The sequence below is a fragment of the Myodes glareolus genome, chromosome 2, assembly GCF_982192425.1.
Source record: "Myodes glareolus chromosome 2, mMyoGla1.1, whole genome shotgun sequence".
Lineage (NCBI taxonomy): Eukaryota > Metazoa > Chordata > Mammalia > Rodentia > Cricetidae > Myodes > Myodes glareolus.
The window spans coordinates 136569471-136584718 of NC_142027.1; the positions used below are offsets into that span (position 1 = coordinate 136569471).

A 15248-nucleotide genomic window follows, 5' to 3' on the forward strand; every position below is an offset into this window, starting at 1 on the left:
ATGACACAGTTTCTCTCTTGGCAAGACTCCAAAGCTCTTTGAAGACATCTCTGTCTGTTGGTGGCTCATGTTCACAGATGGGTGATGTCAGCCCTGTGTTTAGGAAGAACCTGCTGTGCTGAGTCCTGGTTTCAAAGGGTGAAGGAGGGGGTGGCAGGCTTTGAACCAACCCCACTGAGAGGGTAGTAGCCATCTTCTGGCCCTTCCATGAGGATTTGGCTGGAATCCCGTAGCCTCTAGACACCAACACAAACCCAGTCACATGGAGAAGATACAGACCTCCCCGCCCAGAGTAGTTGCTGATGCTTTCCAGACATTGGACCTGTGACCATTTCCATCCTGACTATGTGACCAGTACAACAGCCCTCCTGCTTGAGACCTCAGCTGTTAGGGCATAGCAACACGATGGCTCTGTGCTCTCATGTGTGGGAGAGGGGCGGCTGGGCTAGCAGCAGCCGGCACAGGCACATCGGCTGTCACACCCATTCACTCCAGTCCTGCTGCAGAAGAGGATGCATAAGTGTTTGTCACTGACTGTTGAATGTTTAACAAAAACTGAATAGAAACAACTTATTTATCAGTATGGGATTTTATATGCACAAAAGTTCTCCATTCAGAAGAACCAGAGCTACATGTGAAGAAGCAGCTGTGAAATACCAAGCTCACAGAAACCCTTGTATGTTCAGAGCAAGAGAGATAGACCCTCACACTCAAAATCTACTTGTTCTTACCAGACTGTTCTGGGTGGCTGGTTCCTGGAGATGGGTTACACCCTTCAATTATGTATTTATTCTCATATGTAATATATCTTTAAAAGTAGAGTTGAGACCAGTCAGACTAGTTGAAAGTCAGGATTCGGAAGCTATGTTTTATCAGAAACGACTTCAGCTCTCAGAGGGGGACGTAAGCAGAAATGGAAAACTCCCTGCCCAGTCCCTTACGAAGAGGATGCTTTTGTTCACGTGGGGGTCATGCAGGTCCACTAGAAAACAGTGACACTTGTAGTGCATCTCGTGCAGATATCTTCAGGATGCACAGCAGTCAGGGCTTAGCTTTAGAAAGAACTCCTAGGAACACAGAGGATGACAGCACATGCTTGCACCGTGATTGCTGCTAACACTGCTGAACCTGCATTTGCTGCTTGGCCGCTCTATCGACTCGCTGGCCACATTAGTGCTGAGCATCTGCTCCCAGATTGCATCTGGGGGGAGTTTCCCCTTCTCTCCAGCATCTCTGAACACCTCTGAGAACAACTCAAGTGGTCATGGGTTAAGACTCACCCAAGCAGGGCAATAAAGAGAAAAATTCGTCTAATGCATGGTCTTAACAAGAGGGAGTGTGAGCATGAATAATTGATATCACTCGTCTGTGGCAATCAGATAAAATGAAGTCCCATTTGCTCAACCTTATTAAAAGAGAGAGAGAGTGGGAGGGAGGGAGCCATGGTAAAGGTCGTTAAGGGACTTGTAGTGTGGAAGACCTGCCTTCGAGATGGTAATGTGTTTTCCAATCTCTGTGGTCTTTAACTAAACGCAATGGTAAAGGTTCTCTTTGGATAGTTCTGATCCGTTGAATTATTGAACATTTTAGAAATCCTTGACTGCTGACTTAGATGTCTTTATGATGAATTTGCAGTCTTTTTGGCAGGGATTATCTCCCTGTACCACTCAGAGATGATTGATCCACTTGTCAAAAAAGAACTGGAAAAATAGTGGAGGCTGCTGCTGGCTTGTGTGAGCCTCGATCCTTGTACTTTTACCTCTGCCTGCTCCTGTAGGTCTGTCTGCCTTCCTGCTGTGTACACTGGTACACCTTAAAAACAAACAGATCAATCCAAAATATTGAAATCTGTGATGATAATTAAATCCAAAATGATTGCTCCAAAAAGATGAGTTGCTCTTTTAAAACTGTCACCCAGTAGTTGTTCTTGTCGGGGTGCATGCAGAGCCGGGCACTGGAGTGTCTTTCCGCTGGGGACGTTTTCAAGACACCACCATCGGGTTGCTGGTTTTCACTCTCTATCCTTGAGGAGCCACCTGTGATAATGTCCAGCTCATTTGCTGAAGATGGATTTGATCACGTCTCTGTTAGAAACAGCTTTCTGTCAGGAGCTGGGAATGGCACATACCTTTAATTCCAGCACTCAGGAGACAGAGGTAGGGGGATCAAGGGCAGCCTCATCTACAGGCTGAGTTCCAGGACAGCCAGAACTGCATAGCAAGACCCTGTTTTTAAAATAAAAAAGTAAACAAACCTGACTTTCTGTCAGGAACTTTTCATCTTAGCTGCATCTTGGCTTGTGCATTAGTGCTGAGATTCTGTGACTTCTGCTGTCTTTCCTTCCAGTGTTAGCAGTAGCTGTGGCCGTGGTGTTAGACAACCGCAGAGTCTTAACGATTCAGGTGTAGAAATGTGTACTGTTCCCACGGAGGAGATGATTTAACTTGTTAGGATTCTCAGGACCAACATAAGACTCTTCGCTCAGAAGTGTCTGGGTTAACCATGGTCTCTGTAGGAGTGCCGCTGAGGTGCTCAGCAGAAGTCAGCAGAGGTGCAGTGAGGAGGCCTGTGTCCTGCACTAACTCTCAGGGCTTCTGTGCGGTCCGTCCTTTATTCCCCTTTGCTGAGGAAGCAGTGCAGACACCTTCCAGGAGGACTGCACCGTGTGGAGCCCACAGGCATCTTCTCATCAGCTTTCATGGCCAAACTGAGGGGAGAGTGGGGAAGAAGGCAGAAGAAGGTGCTGTGGGCCGTAGCTCCGTACACTGTCTGGTACAGCTTCCTAGGGCCTCTGTACGCTCCTCAGTTAACTCTGAATTCAAAGCCAGTGACCTGTAGCCTTCTTTCCTCTCAAACACACAGAAAACAATCACCTGGGCTGGGCTTCAGTGCAGCTGTGTGGGGAAAGCAGGCTGCTGACCCGCCATTCCTGTGTCTCTTTCTCCTGCTTTTGCTTTGGCCAAGGACCTCTTTGGTTTCCCTGTCTTGGTCTTTTGTCTCTTGAGTAGCTATGCCCCTGGGAAGTGTCCAAGCCCAGTGTCTTCTGGGGAGGGTGAAATGTTCATTCCTCAGAGGTGGCACAGTGAGAAGTGTGTGACGTCCCCGCCGGGGAGACTGACTCCTGTGCTCTCCCCCCAGATCCTGGTATACAGTCTGGAAGCAGAGCGCTGCCTCTCAAAGCTCGGCAATGCGCTCGGTGACTTCACCTGTGTCAACCTCCGGGACAGCCCTCCCCACCTCATGGTCAGCGGCAACATGGACAGGAGGTAGGTCCGGGCTGAAAGGAAGGTCACCTGCGGCCCTGAGTGAGTGCCTCATGCTTCAGCCGTGCCTGCCGTCCCCAGCCCCCACTCCACCCTCTGGACTTGGAGCAAAGTCTTGCATTAGGTAATAATTGGACCTTCTATGCCTCCGCTTCGCTTCTGAAGCACACAGGATGGTTGGTCCTCTTTTCAGGCAGTTGGTGGATGGTCCAGCGAGACCACTTGGAATATCTTTTGTCCCCCTGTTACAGAATTTGTTTGGCACAGAAAAGCTCGCTTTCTGATATTAAAAACAATAACCTAAGAGACTGGCCGTGCTCAGCACACTAGGGCTGCCTGCCAAGTGGTGCCGAGAGTGTGTTTCAGAGCACTGTGTCCCTCTGGTGACGGAGACTTGATGGGAACAGGTTCCAGTTTCTATTTAGCTGATTAGCGGCCTTCTCTTTAACACACTGGCTGCGGAAGTCGGTTTTCCTGGTCCAGGGGCCAGTGCCAGCCTTTAGCGCCGCAGGATTAGTGTTTAAAAAGACCCTTCCAGTCCAAAGTTTAGTTTTCTCCCCCCCTTGTCTTGTCTTCTCCTTTGCTTTCTCTCTGCTTTTTGGCTAGTTACCTGCTGTGTCTGGTTCAGTGCCCCAGAGAGGGGTAGACTGGCCAGTCGCCAGGGCAGTTGGCACCCCTCCCCTGGGCCCAGCCCCGGGCTGCAGGTGCGGGGCTGCTCGACTCTGGGGTTTCTTTGTGCCAGACCCCAGAGCTCTGTCCCAGCAGAGTAGCAGCTTGCAGAAGCCACTATTGGATCACATAGTGTTTGTATCCTGAACCCCACCCCAGCCCGCCCCACCTAGAGCAAAGAGCCTGAATGTGCTTTGTGGGGAGAAGGCTCTGTCCCTCTCTCACAGGGACTCCTCCGGTGACTCAGAACGTGGGGCTTGCAAATGGATCTCTGAGTGTGCTGTGCTAAAGCTTCAGCAGCTGGAGAGTTAGCTCAGCCAGTAAATGACTACGGGGCAAACATGACCTAAATTTGGATCCCAGAACCCATGTTAAAAAAAAAAAAAGAAAAGAAAGGGAGGGAGGGAGGGAGGGAGGGAGGGAGGGAGGGAGGAAGGAAGGGAGGGAGGGAGGAAGACAAACAAAGTGAGCACGAGAGCACCTGGGAAGCAGAGGCAGGGGAATCTCTGTGAGCTCCCTATGAGTTCACACCTAGTCTATGTAGTGGGGGTCTAGGCCAGTAAGAACTACATACTGAGACCCTTTCTAAAAACAGTAACAACCACAGAAGCGATTGTCACACTCATCTGTGACCCTGAGGGGAGGGGAAACGGGCATGGCTATCCTCAGAATTCAGTGGCCAGCAAATCAGAGAGCTCTGGGTTCAGCCTTTCTCAGAAGATAAAGTAGAGGGCAATTGAGGACAGCTGGCGTTGACTCTGACTTCCACATGCCCTCACTCACAGTTGCATACATGCAAATACTACACACATGCATGCCTTTGCACACATACACACACACACCAACACAACTGCTGCCTAGGCTTTGCAAGTCACCCCTGGTGTGTGGCCAGGGGAACAAACCACATCCTGTGAGCTGAGCTGTCTCCACTGTTTTCCAGTGGAGCAAATGTCAGGGGCTCTTAGGAACCTCCTAGTATCAGGCCTGGGAAGTGGACTCTGCCCAGGATGTGTGTACAATATGAGCTTCTTGGTGCTGGCAGGAACCCAGGGCCCTGCTCCAGAGCAGAGGAGCCCCTCATGTGTGAAGACCTTATACCAGATCAGAATGTCACAGCCACTGTTAGCTGTCTCTCGCCGCAAACTGTCCTCCAGAGCATGTAGGCATTCTCAGTAATACTGATTTTCCCTCTAGTGTGTACCCACTTCATCACATATCATAACTAGATGAGGAGCCACGTGCCCTCTGGTCAGCGTGGAGCCTAAATTTGATTTTGAGAAACCCATTTTTTTAGGATGTAGCGGAATTAAGTATTTAAAATAAAGCAGGGAGGTCCCAGGGTTCTCAATACAACATCAATCATGAGATGACAGGCCCGAACAGGGTTCCTCAGCATTAGAGCCCCACCCCCACTCCCCTTAGAATAAACCTAGTCTATGGACCTGGACTTGTGTCTTCAGTGAGGGCTTACAGTTAGCCTTCTGAGGAAAAGCCAAGACTCCCTGCCTCATCTAAGAGTCCAGCTATGTAAATAATAATTTTAATTCTGTGGAAGAATTAAAAGGTTTGAAAGCCCCTAGGGGTAAGTCTTCTTCCATGTGCAGGCCGGAGCAGCAGTGACCAGTGTCCTCACAGCTAAGTCCTAGTCTGCTCTTTCCTTTTAAACCCATTTCTGCCCCATCCTACAGTTGTATTGGGAACCCCTCTTCAGGGCAGGACCACAAGAAAGCACTGAAGCAGTGGGAAGGAAGCCCATGGCAGAGCCACTCCCTGGGTACTCGGCTGCAGTCTGTCAGCCAGACTGCCCGAGAGCCTCCGAGTTCCTGTCAGTGAGTGGAGAAAAATTGGAGCTGGTGGCACAGGACTGTGTTCCGTAAGATTCCCTTCCTCCCTGTGTGCCTCCACAGTGAAACCCACGGTCAGGAGTGGATGGAGGGAGGGAGAGCCAGGACCAGGGTCAGTGCTGGGACGAGACTGCAACTGTCAGGGTGCTAAGGCACATTGACCACGATCTCTTAGTCACTCTCCCCAGATATACAGCTTACTTAGTGTGTGTGTGTGTCTGTGTGTGTGCGCGCGCATGTCTGTGCGTGTGTGTGTGTGCGCATGTGTCTGTGCGTGTACATCCATGTGTGTGTGTGCGTGTGTGTCTGTGCGTGTATATCCGTGTGTGTGTGTCTGTGCATGTACATCCGTGTGTCAGTGAGGGGTGGGTGTTGCTACAGCACAAGTGTGAAGATCAAAGGACAACACTGTCTTCAGCTTCACTTCCTCCATGTTGGCTATGTGTTCAATCACCAGCTTCTGGTGATTCTCCTGTCCCTACCTCTCATGTCACCATAGGAGAGCCGGATTACAGACATGTGCTGCTGTGTCCATCTTTAGTTGGATCTCGAGAGTCCAAACTCAAGTCTTTATTTTTGTCTGTCAAGCATTTTACCCACAAAGCCGCCTTCCCAGCACGAGTTCATTTTCAGAACCACTTCCTTGAGGTAGAACTCATGTGCCATGTGACCCACCAGCTTAAATGCCATCAATTTCAGGGTGGTACCCCAGAGAGAAGCCCTGCACTGGAAGCTGTCACTGCTGCCTCCCCCACACCTCCACTCTGAGCAACCATTATGTGACTTTCTTTTGGTGTGCGTTTATCTGTGAACACACATAAAAATGGTTGGCATTGCCTTTTATGACTTATTCCTACCTAGTCCAGTGTTTTCAAGGTAAGCCCATGTGGTAGCTTGTATCCAAACATTAGTCACTTCTTTTTAATAGCCAACTAATATCCATCATTGACAGACATCATTCTGTCCATCTTGTTAGGCCAGTGGACATCTGAGTGATCTAATTAATTAAATCTCTTAATAGTTTTGACCATTATAATTCCTGTGTAGTTTTTTGTGTATCTTCAGTTCTCTTGGGTATAGACACCTAGGAATTGAGTGCTGGCTTCAGTGGTAATTGCCACACTCTTCTTGTTTGGCTGTTCATCCTGCCTGTCCTGGCCTTGGGGAATCTTCCAGTTTTTCTATCTTCTCAGCCCATGTATTACCCTCAATCTGTGTGGCAGTCAACCTAGTTTGTGAGGCATCTCCTCGTACTTTGATTTGCATCATACTGGTGCCTAAGGACCCGTTTTCCTGTCTTACGGTTCATCTGCACATCTTCCGTGGAGAGGTGACTATCAAAATCCTGTTTTTGAGTCAGGGTGCAAGTTGAGATACGGTTTCACTGTGTAGCAAACTGACCTAGCTCTTGCTTTGTGGAACTTAGGCCGCCCTGTGTCTGCTGCTGAGCTCTGGAACTACAGGCATGAGCTACCACACTCACACTCAAATCCTGTTCTTAATTGAGACTTTTATTGTTGTGTTGTGATGGGCTTTTCAAGTTTTCCAGCTGTAGATCCCTTGTCAGATCTGTCATGTGCAAGTAATTCTTCTTCTTGTATAAGCTATGTTTACTTGTTGAAAATGGTCTTTAAAATATGGACTTTAAATGTTGATGGAGTGTGATTTATCTCGTGTTATCTATTGCTTGTGTTATTACTTATTTGTAAAAATTCCTACTCTAAGGTTATTAGTCTGTTTTCTTGAGTTTTATAATTTAATGTCTTATATTTGAAATGCAAGACCTGCTAGGTAATTTGGGGTATAGTGTGAGGTAGGGGTGCGGCTTTGTACTCAGTTGTCTCAGCACTGTTTGTTTTCAAGATTGTTCTTTCCATTCTTAAACATTAATGACCATAAAAATTGAGTGTGCTTCCAGTTCCAGTTCTGCCCTGTTTATGTTTCACCAGTCCCTGGCTGGGCTTCCCTGCATCTTTTGGTTAGGGTGTAGTAGGTAGAGTCAACATCCTTCCAAATGCCAGGCTTGCAAACAGTCTCCGTACATGAAGGGAGGACCTCTGTGTCAGAGTTGTGTGTGGTGGTGTGCCGCCTGGGAGGTTAGCCACAAGTCTCAGCACAGCTTGGACTGTATAGTGAGGCTCTTTATAAAAAAAACAAAATGGGCAGAAAGATGATTCAACTTAAGAGCATGCACTGCCCTTGTGGAGAAACTGAACTTGACTCCCAGCACCCACAGCAGGTGACTCACAACTGCCTGGAGCTCCTGCTAAGGGGACCAGATGCCTTCTTCTGGGCTCTGTAGGCACCTGCACTCGTGTGCCCACAGACACAGCTGTGACATGGGTTCTCTCTGACCATTCTTATGAAGGTTCTAAGGATGACACTCGGGTCACCAGGCTTGCCCTGAGTATTCTGCTGGGCTAATTCTCACTGACAGAGTTAAAGTGGAAATATTAGCTAAAAGTGTCAGTATTTCCAGCTTTTGCTTTGGCCATCATTGCTGTCCCAGGCTGGCTTTTTGTGAGCCGCAGAGCTTAGGGTTTAGAAGATTCCTTGAGGAATCAGGTGCTAAGAGCTCCGGGGGTCACCCCAAAGGGACAGCTGCTTGTATTTCTTGTGGAAACCTCACACCACAATGATGGTTTGGCCCAGAACATGCTAAGCTTAGCCCAGCTGGACAAAGCTGGATATGCCATGCATCTGAAAATGTGTTTCCCGTTGCTATTAAGGTGCACACTCTCAGAAGCCTGGCTTCGGTGCTGTGAGTGAGGCATGGATTCTGCATATACACCTATGAGCAGCCTTCCTCCACAGCTCGGGGACAGCGAGGTCAGGCGGACGCGTGCACTAACCTTTTAAAAATACCAGTTTTCCCAATTAATTTAGTCATAATTTTAAAATGCTTGTGTGTTAATGATTTCCGTGCATTCACCTTTATTTTCTGGATCTGACTGTAGCCAAAGTTGCGTTCTTCCTGAAAAACAGCCAACCCAGAGTCTGGCCGCTGCTGGCTTTGCCAGCGCAGCCTCCTTGTTATCATACAGGACTGTGGAGTCCAAGGTGTGACCCCCCAATGAGAGTCTTCTCGCTTCCTTCCTGCCCAGCACACAGAAAGTTGTGTGGTGCCTGCTGCCAGGGCGCGTGCAGGGCGCGAACATTACGCTCACTCCATCTGCAAGTGTTATAATGAGTTATTCAAAGCTCTTCACACAGGACCAACCAGAGCGTGCCTCCCTCTCCGTTCCAGCGCGTTTTCCTGCCCATCTGATGGATGCTCCTCTGCTGGAGTCTTTGGAAGGTTCTGGTGTCTTTTGTTTTAATTGGCGGGCTAAAGCTGCCTCCTATGGTGCGGTTTTCATTAGTGGATGCTGCAGAGGGGGGGGTGCTGGGGCTGTCCTCCAAGCCCATCCATGAATATTAAACATAAGACAATTATAGCTTTCAGACCAATTATTTTTCTTTCAGCAAGCAAAGTTGGTGATACTCACTAGATGAGGATTCGCAGTATCCACCATTGGCCCCTTCTTGTCCCTGGAATCGGTCAGCCTGGCACGTCTCCACCCATTTGCTAGGCTACCTGTTTCCCAGCATGGAATCTGCGGTTTGAGTGCTGAGGCTGCCGGCTCTGCCAGGGCATGCTGCCTTTGGGGCTGGTACTGCACTTTGTCAGATGCTCTGGGCTGATACCTGCTTCCTAATGTGAATTTGATGGCTTGGGTGGACAGGACTCAGTTCTATCTGAGACAAGAAGCCAGATGTCTCTCTAAGATGTCAGAAAAGTGGTCTTCCACGGGGTGGGTTCTGTTTCCCTAGTGAACCTGAGCTGCTGCTGTCTCTGGTGTTTGTTGTCTTCATCTGACACCATCATGCCGCTCTCTAAACACAGCAGAGAAACAGACGGCAAACTTTGAACTAAGGGACCAAATGTGTTTACCCATGTCCGCGTGTTACAGCCACACTGTAAACACTCACAGAGGGGCTCTTGATAGACCCAACTAGCCAACTTACACTCCACCCCCATCTTTTTCAAAAGCCCATGCTGGGCTTCCCCCAGGCTCCCTCCTGTGTGCCCCACAGCCTTGGGTCTCTTGGCCTCCAGAGGCCCGAGGACAAGCAGCTGTGTGCACTTAGAGCTCCCTCACTGGAGACAGGGAATGAGCGACACTTGTAGCCATAGCCTGCACTGCCATCTTGCCGTGTGGCCTTGATTCTGCATCGCAAGACTGTGATTGTCTGTTGTTTGATTTATTTCTTTGTCAATGGTGGTAGTATGTTTTTTACAACAGGTTTTCTTGAACTTACTTTGTTACAGCCATGTAGTCAAGAACAACCTAGAACTCTTGGTCCTTGTGCCTATACCTCCCTGGTACTAGGATTCTAGATTGCACCATGATGCCCTACTTCTGTGGTTCCATGTTATACCTACTTATAACTAGCTATAAAACAGATAAACCATCTGAAACAAATGAGGTGTGCGCATTTGTGCACACCTGAGTGGAGCCAACACCCTCTGAGACCTGATTTTTAAACAGCATGGTCATGTCTGGAATAAAGCAGAAACCTCCCTGGAGGCTTTGGTTGCCTCCCCACCTCTCCTCCCAAGGAGCTGCTGTTAGCATTTAACTTCTGAACCGTGTTGATAGGAAGCATGCTCCTCACCTAAAAGCAAGTGCAGTAGGGGCCTCAGCGCGCGCAGCCCCATGACAGCTGCCTGTCGCCGCACACCTGCTCACACTTCAGGAGGACTGGCCCGTGACCTCTGCCTCAGCTGAGCAGTTCTTTCCCCCGGCCCCTCTGCAGACGGTGTAGACATGTCACCTGCTGACAGGTAGAGCTCTGAATGTCTGCCAGTGCTCCGGTGTTGGCGTGGCCTGTGGCTGCCTGAAGGGATGCATCCCCATCCCGTCGTTCAAATTCATGGCATCTCTAATGCTGCCTCTAATCTCCCCGGAAGTCTAATGATCATTTCTTAACAGGTAATTCCTTCTCCCCCAGGCTGCTGAAGACTTCTCTTATGCTCCCATTGTTAAGATGACAGGTTCCAGAACGTAGTTTTTGTCGTGACAGTGTTGACTAGCACTAACCCTGGGCATCATCAGCCCATTTTTCTCCAGGACCTTCTTTAGGTGTGATGCACCTGCGCTCCGTGTCGCTGCTGCTGGTCGTGCTGTGCTCCTTCTTGTGAAGTTCATGTTCAGGGTCTGTGTCTTCATTCTGAAAGATGCATGCTTGTTTTAAAGCAAGAGTCAAGGTGCTGCATGGCTCCTCACTGCTGCAGTGTGGACTGAGGGCAGCAGCCTCACCCCCAACACACACAGCTGCTCAGCTCGAAATGCTTTGCTGTTCTCACGGCAGTGGAGAGGCGGCTCCCGAGCTAGCAGAGCAGTAAAGGGTGTTCTTTTTGTTGTAGTGTAGGGGGAGGCTGCCCGAGCTGTCTGAAACCAAAGCCTGTCCCTGGGCTGTGTTGATCAGCACACGGGGCGAGTCCACAGGAGCCCGAGTGTCCTTACGGCGTTCATCATGTTTTCTCATGTTTGTGACAGAAACAGCTTAAGAGTTTATTTTGAGTTCAGGGTTTGAAAATATGGTCTATCAAGGTGGAAAGCCATGGCGGCCGAATGTGTCTACTTTGGAAACACCCAAGTGGGAATGCCTTCTAAGCCAGTCCTGCCTAGCCCTCACCCTGGGGGACTCGAGCTCAGTCCCTGCAGAGGAGTTTGTGTGTGCACCAGCCCTGGGTCTCACCGTCAGGACCAACGTGTGAGGTGTGTAACAGGCTCTGTTTTTGCTGAAGAGAGGTGATATAGGGTAGCATCCGTTTTTACTTCTTACGACCAGTGGACTTGGACACAGTATGTTCAAGAGATGCCCTTGCCTTTCCTTTCCTCTCACTGTGAACTTGGAGGAACCGGTGAGGAAGGAGCCTCTGCTGTAGACTCCTGTTTATCATCTGAAGATCTGGTATGATCTTTTCAGGGCGGCCTGTGGGTGTTATGTTTAGGAGCCCCTCCCACTCCTCTTTTATGTTTTTGAAACAAGGTCTTGCTGCCCAGCGCAGACCAGCCTCAGACTCTGTTAGTCCTTCCTCCGCGGGTCAGGCAAGAGCTCGTCCACCAAGCTACATTCCAGACACACTTTTATTTGACACAGAATATCACTTAGCTGTTGAAGGTGGCCTGAAACTTGTAATCCTCCTGCCTCAGCCTCTCAGGTAGCTGGTATTATATGTAACTCAGCTCTGAGTTGAGAAAACACAGCATATTGACATTAACTGTTTTCATAAAACTGAAGTCCATTTAAGATCTTATCGTGCCCAGAGGTCAGAAGAGGGCACTGGGGCCCCAGCAGCTGGAGTTACAGGTATGTCGGGCAGACAACAGACTCAGGTCCTGTCCACCAGCAATCCCTGCTTTCACTGCAGAACAATCTCTCCAACTCCTTGACTGTGTTTTAACAATTAGTGGTCGTCTATTCAGAATGTAGCTGTTGGGGCTGGAGAGGTGACTCAGCAGTGGACTGCACAGACTGTTCTTCCAGCGGACCCAAGTCTAATTCCCAGCACCCATATGACAAGTAGGATCTCATGGCCTCCTCTGTTCTGCAGGCACTGCACACATGTGGTGCACACACACAAACATAATTTTTAATGTTGAGTTGGGCATATTGATATGGATAAACTGCTGTTTCTCCTGGTGTCATTCACCATTTTAGCAATGGGCAGGGACGGTGCTATCGAGCCTGGCTGTCTGGAGGCTTCCTGTTAGAGCAGGGGCTTGCTTCAGCCCTCGTGCAGCTGACTGCAGGTTTCTTCCTGTTAGAGCAGGGGCTTGCTTCAGCCCTTGTGCAGCTGACTGCAGGTTTCTTCCTGTTAGAGCAGGGGCTTGCTTCAGCCCTCGTGCAGCTGACTGCAGGTTTCTTCCTGTTAGAGCAGGGGCTTGCTTCAGCCCTCGTACAGCTGACTGTGGCTTTCTTCTGTGTGCAGTACGTGGTAGCTCAGCTAGTCTGCAGGGGCTTCCTGTGGTTCTGTTGCTGCAGAGGTGCTCTGTTGTCTGCCTGGATTTCAGAGCCCTTGTGGGCAGCTGCCCCTTACACACCTGGCTAGCCGTTGCTCTTTATCACTTAATCTGTTCTTTCCTAGAAAGTCACAAAGTCACTTCATCTAAATTTTCAATTTTGCAGATAAAAAAAAAAAAACCAACTCAAACAGAAAAGCTGGGGAGATTATAGAGACCAGGGAAGCAGATTTTGAAATCCATAAAACGTGCTGTCTGTTAAAAGGAAGTTAGGCCCCTATGGCTTTGATAAAATTTGTCCCGAAATCAACTTTTCTGGCACAGAACTGCAATAGCCACCTTCGTCCTCTGCACATGCATCAGGTTGGACCTGTGACTGTCCCATGTGGACCCAGGGACCACACAGCTGAAGCAGGCGGGGGCTGCAGGCTTCCCCACTAACCCTCTCCTCCTGGTGCCCCTCTTGCATCTTCCAGAGTCAGGCTCCATGACCTCCGCAGTGATAAAATCGCCCTGTCACTGTCTGCCCATCAGCTGGGGGTGTCTGCAGTCCAGATGGACGACTGGAAGATTGTCAGCGGGGGCGAGGAGGGGCTGGTGTCCGTGTGGGATTACCGCATGAACCAGAAGCTGTGGGAGGTTCACTCCAGGTAAGCTGGCCTGCAGTGTGTGGGCGTCCCCAGGCCACCTGTGCCCACGCTGCCGCCTTCCTGAAAGCATCTTTGCAGGAGAGACCTAGAAAGCCCAGTCCTGAGACTTCAGCTCCTCTCTCTTCCCTATTAATATCACCCTGAGTAACACGCGGCCTTGCTGAGCGTCCTAGTTTCTTAGAATGAACCTTTCCACAGCTATGTGGTTACTGTAGGTTCCTGAGGAAGCCAGCTTGGTGAAAATAATTTCCAGTGTGAAGGCGGATGGGTTCATGTGTCCCCGTGTGCCAGACTGGGTGTCCAGATGTGTGGTTTGCCCCTTCTCTCACTATGAAGTTGGGCACATAGTATGCAACTTAAGTAGCGCCACTTAAGGCAGCTCATGCAGCCTTGAGCAGGGGAGACTCTGACTGGTGCCTCCTGGTAAATTGTTCCTGTGGGCCTGCCTCAGTTTTGAATTTAGAAGCAACCTGGAACTCCCACCGGTCACATGCCCCAGTCCTGTGTAGCTGAGCTTCAGCTCCTCTGTAAAGAGAATGTGGTGCTGTGAAAATGCACCACGGAAGAGCATAGCATGTATCTCTCCCGCCCAGACACAACGGCAAGGTGGCTCTGCCTTTGCCTTTTTTTTTTTTTTTTTTTTTTTTTTGATTTACAGGTTGGTGAATTCTCTGGCCAACAGCTTTTATCAGACCCCAGCCGTATCACACTGCTCTTAACGCACCCTTCCCTAACATCCATGGTGATGCGCCATACTGCCACCAGGTGGCGCCAAAGGGTAGCTCAAACTCCCACACACATTTGCCCCAATTTCAGGAAAACCAGTAGAGAGCTGGTTCTCTGCACCTCCAGGACAGCACTGTCCTTCCTGGGCTTCTGCAGTGACCCTTTCAGGATGCCCACGCCCAGCATATCTTTCCAGCACTCGAGGGAGACCCAGGGAAGTGAGGCCTTCTCTTGCAGGAGTCCTGGTCAGCACCCAGCTCAATCTGGCTGCTTGTCTGACCCCCTCACCTGCCTTCCCTGCCGAGCCCTTCCTTTATCACTCTCCTGTCACCCTCCAGCCAGAAGGCCTGCTCCCCGGTGGCCTCAGTCAGCCCCAGTTGGGGTGACATGGGACTCCTTTCTGCAGAGGTGCAGAGCCACCTCACCTCACCTGGTTTGAAACCTCTGAGGACAAGCACCCATTTCCAGGAGACTACACTCTGTTGTCTCCTGAATCACAGTGTAGCTATCAGTTGTAGCCATCACTTCTGTTGGCTACATCAACATCTGCCATGTTGCAGGTTTGGCTCAAATTGAACATCCTCATATCCCAAACACATCAGCTTGGTGTGAAATTGGCTGAAATATGTAAAGGGTGCAGGTATATGCAAAATGGTGCCAGACAAAGGCTTGGCTCATGTCTGCTACGTCATAATGGAAAGTTTGCCTAGAAAGTTCCAGGATAGACAGCCAGGGCAGGCTCTCCAGCCTTACAGTGTTCTTCCCCATGGCTCCAGGCACCCTGTGCGCCACGTCTCCTTCAATAGCCACAGCCTGATCACTGCCAATGTGCCCTATGAGAAGGTGGTGCGGAACTCCGATATGGACAACTTCGCCTGTCACAGGAGGTCAGTGAGGGTCTGGGCACATCCTGAGAATTGGCACACAGACAGGCAAGTCTTCTGTGCTGGGCCCCTCAGATGCCTCTTCTTAAACATTGTCTCTTGGGGCTCCCTGCTCACCTCAGTTGTGGCGTCTGCGTATCTGATAGTGTGGGCTCTGCACAAATACCGTCACAATGGAGGGCTAGCCTAGACGGCACGC

General features: G+C 49.8%; 1 protein-coding gene across 1 annotated transcript in view; it reads left to right on the top strand.

Moving 5' to 3' along the window:
* Window positions 1-15248, top strand: part of Fbxw8 (F-box and WD repeat domain containing 8) — a 99371-nt gene that overhangs the window by 82405 nt on the left and 1718 nt on the right. Inside the window, exons 8-10 of the mRNA XM_085681279.2 lie at window positions 3139-3266; window positions 13266-13439; window positions 14942-15052. Of these exons, the coding sequence (XP_085537405.1) occupies window positions 3139-3266; window positions 13266-13439; window positions 14942-15052 (413 nt within the window). The remainder of the gene's footprint in view (window positions 1-3138; window positions 3267-13265; window positions 13440-14941; window positions 15053-15248) is intronic.